Source organism: Protobothrops mucrosquamatus, unplaced genomic scaffold (assembly GCF_001527695.2).
Source record: "Protobothrops mucrosquamatus isolate PMUCROS unplaced genomic scaffold, P.Mucros_1.0 scaffold_65, whole genome shotgun sequence".
NCBI lineage: Eukaryota > Metazoa > Chordata > Lepidosauria > Squamata > Viperidae > Protobothrops > Protobothrops mucrosquamatus.
The window spans coordinates 295,190-303,780 of NW_015386141.1; the positions used below are offsets into that span (position 1 = coordinate 295,190).

The 8,591-nt window shown below is 34.1% G+C and overlaps 1 protein-coding gene across 1 annotated transcript in view; it reads left to right on the forward strand.

Moving 5' to 3' along the window:
• Window positions 1–5,179: 5,179 nt before the first annotated feature.
• The window catches only part of CEP83 (centrosomal protein 83), a 29,349-nt gene continuing 25,937 nt past the window's right edge, over window positions 5,180–8,591 (forward strand). Inside the window, exons 1-3 of the mRNA XM_015812802.2 lie at window positions 5,180–5,423; window positions 6,147–6,297; window positions 7,509–7,601. Of these exons, the coding sequence (XP_015668288.1) occupies window positions 5,272–5,423; window positions 6,147–6,297; window positions 7,509–7,601 (396 nt within the window). The 5' untranslated portion in view covers window positions 5,180–5,271. The remainder of the gene's footprint in view (window positions 5,424–6,146; window positions 6,298–7,508; window positions 7,602–8,591) is intronic.

Sequence of the window (8,591 nt, forward strand, 5' to 3'; positions counted from 1 at the left end):
AACCTGAATAATTCTTATGTAGCAGTATTAAGAAAACGTGTGATTTTTTCCCAGCTAAAAAGCCAATGCAAGTGAAACAATTAGGATTCTCACTGAGAAAGGAGTTAATATATCTCATATTTTAATTCTGATGAGTCTAGAAATTTTATGAATGACTTTCAGACCATTGTTTGCTTAATTTTTCATTTTTAACAGTATTTCAGCCAACAAGCATAACCGTTTAAAATATTTCAGCCTACAAGAGTATACTTTTGAGAGACACCATTTCTCATCAAGAGATTGCAGTGTGTAATGTTTAGAATTCATCATGAAGTGATAAATCAATCTTTTGGTAGGTAGCATATATTTGTTTTTGAGTGTCATCAAATCATTTGAAGATTTCAAAGTCAACTACAAAATATGCATAGAGGACCTAATACCATATACCGGTACATCCTATAAGCAACCTAAACCTATTTACATTTAGTCTTAAACTTGCTGAACTGTATGTAATTTCCTCATTTAAAAAAAAGGACAGAAACTCTCACTATTCTTTGGCAACCTGTCATCCATGGCTGCTACAGCGATGCAGTCCTATGCATTCACAATCTGGCAGCAGGTTCCATTAAACAGAGGGATTTTTACAGAATGTTTCAGGATAAGGAAAAGAGTGAGATGATGCAAATGAAAATTGTCTTCATATCTTGCAATATTTAGTTTCTAAGAATGGCACCTCTGGAAGAGATGTCACCTGGAATCAAAATAGATGGTCAAAACAGTATCAGTCTCAGAACTTTTTTAGCGTAAAAGAAAAACTCTGAAAGTTAATCACGAAAATAACAAAAAAAAAAAAATTACCATCCAAGTTAAAGTTAACTCTTAAGTCAATGGTGGTAGAATTTCTACAGTGCTTAGTAACCATAATGTGGATGGCAAAAAAGTAAAAGTTGTTTTGTTTCCTTGGTTTCAAGAAGGTAAGATTGTCACAGTGCTAGAGAAGTAACCATTCATCTCAAGTAGAAGAGTGATGTCCCATTTTCTGAAGACAATGAAGAATTTCTATAACAAAAATCAGAATCCTAAAGACATTTGACTTGAGCAAGTTGAATAAGAGGGAAAGAACTCCTTCAAATACTTCAAGTTATATATTTTAAAGAGGCAGGAAAAAAATCCTAAATGATAATTTTAGAGATAAATATTCCGAATAACTTGGACTATAGCCAATAAAAGTTGGCAGCTTCCTTGAGGGAAGATCAATAAGCAGAAATTCAGGGCACGAGGCGACAGTCCAGGAAAAAAAAAGTTATGCTTGGGAGACTGAGAAAATTAACGAGAATATTTGAAGCTCGGGGTTGAAATGAGGGGAGAGCACCAAGGACCCCTCAGACTGAGGAAAGTAGAACGGGAAAGTCAACGGGAGCACTGAGGGATGGGACTAAGCTAGGTACTATTCCGAGAGACAGCTCGAGATAGCGGGCGTTTTCCACGCACTCAATAGGAATTCTGCACAGAACACCTAACCCAGGGGTAGGCAACCTCGGCTCTTTTATGACTCATGGACTTCAACTCCCAGAATTCCTGAGTCAGCATAGCTGACTCAGGAATTCTGGGAGTTGAAGTCCATGAGTCATAAAAGAGCCGAGGTTGCCTACCCCTGACCTAACCAATGAAATTAACACCAGAAGGAAGAACTTTCTATCCCGAAAGATTCCAAATGCTGTTTCTTAACCACAAAAGCGACCTCGGCAACCATACGATTGGTTCTAACGCTAGAAAAGAAGGAGCAAGCCCCGCCTCCGATCTTCCCGCGTCACCTCGCGCTTCGATTCCCATTCCAACGCGGCGATCCCTTTTCCGCATTCCCGTGGTGCTTAGCGACGAAAACCTAAACCGATCAGGGGTCCGACTTGCAGTTTACAAAATGGAAAGGTGAAAGCGCATACGGATCCCGAGAGGTCTCAAATGAAAGCAAAGGGGCGGGGCAATAACCCCGAGGCGCCATTTTTAAACAGCCGAGGCACCCGACGCCTGCTCTGAACTGGTAGGTGAGGGAAAGAGAAGGGGGAAAAAAGGGCCGGTAAGGTTAGGATACTTCCCGAGACATTTGACGAGTCACGGTTTTCTTCTTCAAATATGACTTTACTGCAAAATTTCGTAACGTACAGGGTTGTTTTTAATCAATTCATACGCTTTCGCGTTAAGTCTGCGACAGCCTTTCCCAGCCTACTAGATACTATCTTTCCTTGGCTGGAAAGTCTCGAATTTATAATGTTGATACTTCAGAAATGACGCTTTCCTTTGCTGACTGATGGGGAAAAAAAATACTATCGGGTGTGGTCTTTTACTTGAGAATCACTTGAATGTTGATCTGTACAACCTAGGATTTGTAGCTGAGCAGCTGCTTATGAGATTGTGCTGAATCAGATTTAATGTGGCAGGATCTTTCACCACCTGAAGTTTAGAAGGAAAAAAAAAGCATGAAAGCTTTGTATTGTAACACTCCACAGCTTACTTATTTTTGTATGTAAAACAAAATTCTACAAACTTCTGTTTCTGTCCTTTGTTAGGTTGGTAGTGAAAATAAGAATATCCTACAAACAATAGATTTATACTGATAACTGTACCCAAAATATGTTATCTAAAATGACTCTCAATTTCCCCTTAAGCCACATTCATGCTTGTTTTGACATTGCTGTTTTTTTGAGCCACGAAACAGTCAGAAGTTTTTGTACATTCATTATCACCAACCCCTTAAAATGCTGAATTAGTGTTTTGTATTTACTCTTTTATTATCATGAATAAAACAAATGATTTCATCAGAATTAGAACTGGGCAAGGAATAAATATACCACTTCCTAAAAGATCTATAGCTTTCACCATAGCTTCTTGACATAGGCTTGCTTTTATCACAACAGTGATCATTAGCTTTGCTGTTAGTATCACAAAACCTTTCAATTTTTAGATAATGGATAAAAAAGCCAGACTTCGTTAACACACTAAGCCAATATTATTAGACACTGCAAGACTCTAGGCTTGCAACTGTGATTGGTAAATTGTTTTAAGAAACATAGAATTAGCAACTTCAAATTTCACTTTAGACTTGGCACAAGTTTAGGCAGAGTGGAATTGCTCTCAAAGCCTACTGCTGCCAAGACATGAATAGTCAGTTTTTTTTTAAAAAAAAAGGTCTTCTCCCTAAATTGCTTGCAATCAAATTTTGAGGAGGGTGTGACCCACAATTTGAGCACCTTGTGCTAAACTATACTGTGGTTTCTTTAGTGAATTCTTATGAAGGTAGTCATTTTTGGTAATCCATAATACAAAATTTAGAATTGTATACAAATCCAATGAATTGTATTTTATTAAGTAATCTAGTGAGTATCTTTCAGTAGTTTGTATGAAAAGGAAGACGTGTTCAAAAGTGAAAGAAGGGGGATAGGTATCCTCATCTACTTTTGGTTCTGTCTCATTGTACAGTCCCAGCTGTAATGGAGTGTGTCACAATGGAAAATAAATTACCCATATTTTAGATAGAGAAATTATTTTTATTTCTAAGTATTTAGAAAAAAATTCACAAAATGTCAGTAAAATCTGAATAATTTTATTCTATATTTTTTCTTACTAAATCATTAAATTTAACAGTTAATGTACAATTTTAAAAATAGTTTACAAAAAAAACTAAATTTGAGCATTATATCATAAATAAAATGTTTAAATAGGGAGCCCCCTACATATTACTATATACAGTGGTACTTCAGTACTTGACATTAATTGGTTCTGGGAGGCATGCTGAGTACTAAAAATAATGAGTGCCAAATAAACCAGGTGACTTACCACATGACCCTTTGTTTTGGTTAGGAGGAATTTTCTGGCTGTTGGCTGTCCTTTTTCCTATGTCAATGACCTTCCCAGAATGGTCGATTTCCTGTCTGCCCTCTGCATCTGTCCCCTCTTCCTTTTGCAATGTGCTAGATACCAAAGAAACTACAAATACTGGGACAATATTTTCACATCAAAATATGTTAAGTACAAAATTTGATGAGTTTTGAAGCAGTCGAATACTGAGGTACCACTATAGTTTTCATATATTTTGTATTTATATTTAATAGTTAGATGTGTATCCCACCTTTTCCCAGGAACTCAAGGCAGTATGCAAAGTACTCACTCCAAATTTTCTCATATAGTCTTGAGAAGTAGGTTTGGTTAAGAAAGAGTGACCAACTTAAAGTCATGCAGCAAGCTTCTTTACTAAGGTCTTATTGATTATGGCAGCTCTAGTTTTAATGTTCATAATATTCAGTTGAAACTCTATATATTTCAGACAATTTATAGGTAACAAAGTTGCACAGCCAAGGGTAGAAAGGTATTTTAAGGATGAAAATACAAAACATTTTACAATTTTTAAAAATTAACAGCAAAAAGAGCATTGTTCTATTTCAAAGTTTGAGGTTTTATCTTTTAAAATATGTTTTTCTTCCTTAAGATAATTTTAAATCCTGAAATGTACACTATATACTTTGTTACTTCTAGATTTAATGTTCATAATGATAGGATATTTTAGCAAGAAAGAAGTAAATGATTCAGATGTTATAATAGCTGAGTTTCTGTATAGTTAAAACAGATACGTGTCTATGGAAATTCTCAGTTATCCAGGTCATGGTTGTCCCAATGGTGCTTTTTCAAGAGGCAACTGGACTTTCTTGTTTTTCTTTGAAGACGTTTCGTTTGTCATCCAAGAAGCTTCTTCAGCTTCTTCAGAGCTGAAGAAACTTCTTGGATGACAAGCTAAACCTCTTCAAAGAAAAACAAGAAAGTCCAGTTGCCTCTTGAAAAAGCACCTTTGGGTTAAACCAGATACATTCTCATCACAGGATATGGTCAAGTTGATTGGCTTTCATGCAAAGTTCACAGTATCCCTCAGGAATAGCTCTCTTACACCCATAGGGACATCCAATACTCTTGTAAAGAAAAAAAAAGTTCGGATAATGGTGAATTACATGTATTGTTCACAAGTTAGCATATTTAGTTTACTGTGAATTGAACTGAATTGTAATGCACGAATGTAGATTTTTAGTGAATGTCTGTTGTTTAGTGGAAAAATGAAGTTTTGCAACATGTATTCAAGAAAGAGTTTATCATGATGTAGTAACTATTAATTGGGTGCTTTTTTGTTTGTACAGATAATTTGGCCTCTGGGGATGTCCTTATGAGAGAAAGCAGTCTCTATGACGGTGATAGTCTTGCACTGACAGCATTTTTACCTGATTGTCATCTCATTAGTATTCAGTCAAAATGGATGCTTTGTCGAATATCCTCTCTCCAGTGGGAGGGAGTGGTGATCTCGTCAGTTCACAAGCAGAAGTGCAAAAACTGTTAATTGATGAAAGGATGCGGTGTGAACATCATAAAACAAATTATCAAACTCTAAAAGCAGAACATACTAGGTATCACATTTACTTTAATAAAAATGTATTAGTTGCAGTAGATTGAATATATCAAAGCTATTCTTTTGTGAACTTTTTATAATAATGTGGTTTTAAAAGGTGAACTTGTATGATAAACTATAACACAAGAACAGTTTTCCCACAGAACAGATTCCAAATGGCTGTAAGAATTCCATTGCTGTTGTTTTGTGTAAAATAGATCTTAGTTTCTTGAGCTTAGTATGGAGAAAAGCAATTTTACTGTTTTAAGCCTTATTAACATGTTTTAGCAGGGAAAATATTTTAGTTGTCATATTTTATTAACGAAACTTAAGTATACATATCTGAAACCATTCGATATTCTGTCACATTTTATTCTATTTCTCTTCCTTTGTTATTTTGGCTGTAAGTTATGGATGGTTAGTCTTTTGCAAAACCTTTGGTGAAAGTCTCTTCATGTACACTACAAAGCATAAAACAGCTGCTTGGAGTTTTCACATGGCTGCCTTTATGGTCCCCTAACATTTTCTGGGCATATGTGAAGGACATTTCTGAGGTAGCTGGTGAAGCAAAGTGAGTACTGCTTAGCTTTGCCAGCTGTCCTTGAAAAAGTATCTTCTATGATTATGCGCACATGTACAGAAGTCCTTGAAAGGTTTAAAAAATAGCAACACCAAATCTTCAAGTACCTCCTTCATGCATATATTTGTTGCATGATTTAAAATGTTATACTTCTTTTTGCAGGCTACTTGATGAATATACTAAATCACAAAGTGAGTTGAAACAGCTGTTACATGAAAAGCAAACTGTCCATGATAAATTTCAGTTGCTGCTTGCTGAACTTAGAGGAGAATTATTAGATAAAACTAGAGAAGTAGAGGAATTAAAATCACAGGTAAGACAATATTTACTTCTAAGTTTTGAAAATGTCAAACTTCTGGTATTGTATAATACCATAACCTATGGGCCTGATAATTTATAGTTAGCATATTTTCATCTATGCCTATTTTTGTTAAATGGACTGGTATGTCAAGAACTGCTGTGGCTACTCCAGAGAAAGGTTACTTTTTCCAATTAAATGTAGGTTTTTCATATTTCAAATTATTTTTGGCCATTTCAAATCATTTGCCAACATTAAGGACTGCTGCTGCAGTGGAATTTTTAGATTTTCTTTGGATTAATAGAGCTAGTTTCATTTTTTAAAGAATTAAAATATTTTACTATTGCAGTGAGTCATGAAAAAATACCATAAGTATTTTTTAGCCAATATGGGGAACAACAAAGTATTATCTTTGGGAGTGTTATACTTGCACATTTCCCTTTCATTCCATGAGTCAAAAAAATTGTCATTGCATATTCTTAAAAAGATCATAGGTTGTCACAGTTTTCTATGGTTTCTTATGTCAGCTTAGTTTGATTATTATTCACATCCAACTTTTTGGGAATAGTTGAAGAATTGTGTAAAATTATGCTTCTTTTGTAAATGTTTTACTCATCTGATTTGTTTTTAGTTTAGAAAATTAAATTTGATTAGAAATAATTTAAGAGAATTAATTTTATGGCTTGTAGACAGACCTAAGAGGATTTGTGATTTTGGTCATATAAATGATGTTTTATACTATTACTCCTCCAAAAGCTCATAGGAGCTATATTACTGTTCCTGTTTTCATTTTATCCTCATGAAGGTAATGCAGGATGATAGTTGCTATAAAGTCATGTGAAGTTATTTTGTGGGTTTTTGGTGTTATGCTTTACTAAGTGTGTTAGGCAAATCCAGTGCTGTAATTTCCTTACCCCATGGATTCCTTCCCACTAACCCCAATTCTGTTCCCAGGGCTTCTGCTGCTATTAATCTTGATTTGGTTCTGCAGCGTACTTGCTTCTTCCCATCCCTGCTAATGTGTGGTCAGTCCACTCATCTCATCAAGCAATGGCCAATGCCCTGTGATTCCTTCAAATTTGTTTGTGACCCTCTAGTTTATTTTTATCTTCACAAAACGTTGGGAGATAAAATGAAATAGAGACCCACTGAAAGTCATCCAGTGAACACTTCAGTACCACTGCATTTTAGTTATTTGCTTTATAGCTATTTGTACCATCCTGTAGGTAATAACTCCCCAGAAGCTCGAATTGCTGAAAGCACAAATACAACATGAATTTGATACACCTATGAGAGAACGCTTTTGCAAGCTGGATGAAGTAAGTAAAATGGAAAGGATTTTATTATAAGAGCAATTTGTTAAATGTTTACTGAAAATATGAAAGCAAGATTATTTGGTGGATTTATTCTGTTGATGAGAAGGTTTTTTTTAATGCATAAATCAGATATCTCCTAATCAGATCCTGCCTGTTTTAAGTTCACGGCTAATTTAAAACTATATGAGTTGTGTATTTTTAAGGTTTTCTCATTATCAGTTGCTTTCCAGGTTTCCTAAATGCTTCACGTTTTTCTTCAAAATCCCATTAAATATATTGCATCCTCTCTGAGGCCTAAGGCAAACATTAAAAAAAATCTTATATTTAAAAATTTGACATTTTAAACCACAATTAAGATTGATATTATTTGTTTATTTTATTTTTTTCTCAATGACTTAAGCTATTTAAACATTAGAGTCTTAATTATTTTTAATCAACACCGTATAAATATAAATTCCACTGTATTGGAATAATTAACATGTACATTTTACACCAATGCAATAATGTTTAATTTTTAAATAAAATCCATTAATATTAAGCATAACCAATCCCATAGTTGAAATGTTAAGTTTAACTAATATTTTTTAAAAGTTCATCTATATTTTGGTTTCTAATAAGTCCTGTTTCTTTCCAGAGTGGCATGTTTGACATTTTATTTACATCATTTATGTAGTTGCCCATTTCACACAAGTAATTCTAGCAGTTTACAAGACTGGAAACAAGCAAGCTCTCCCAAACATATCAAAACATGGGTAATTTGAAATAGTTTGCTTTTATTTTATTTTATTTATTTATTTATTTTTTATTATTATTTTTCACCATACACCATACACCAAAACTACATAAACATAACTCTTTTCTTCTAACAGAACAGTGCTTTACATTTTAAATGTTCTTTACATCTTATTTACATTTTATATACATCAATAATTATATCTTTTTCTTTCTCTGTTCTAGCCAATTATAACATTTATTCCAAATTTCATAAAATTC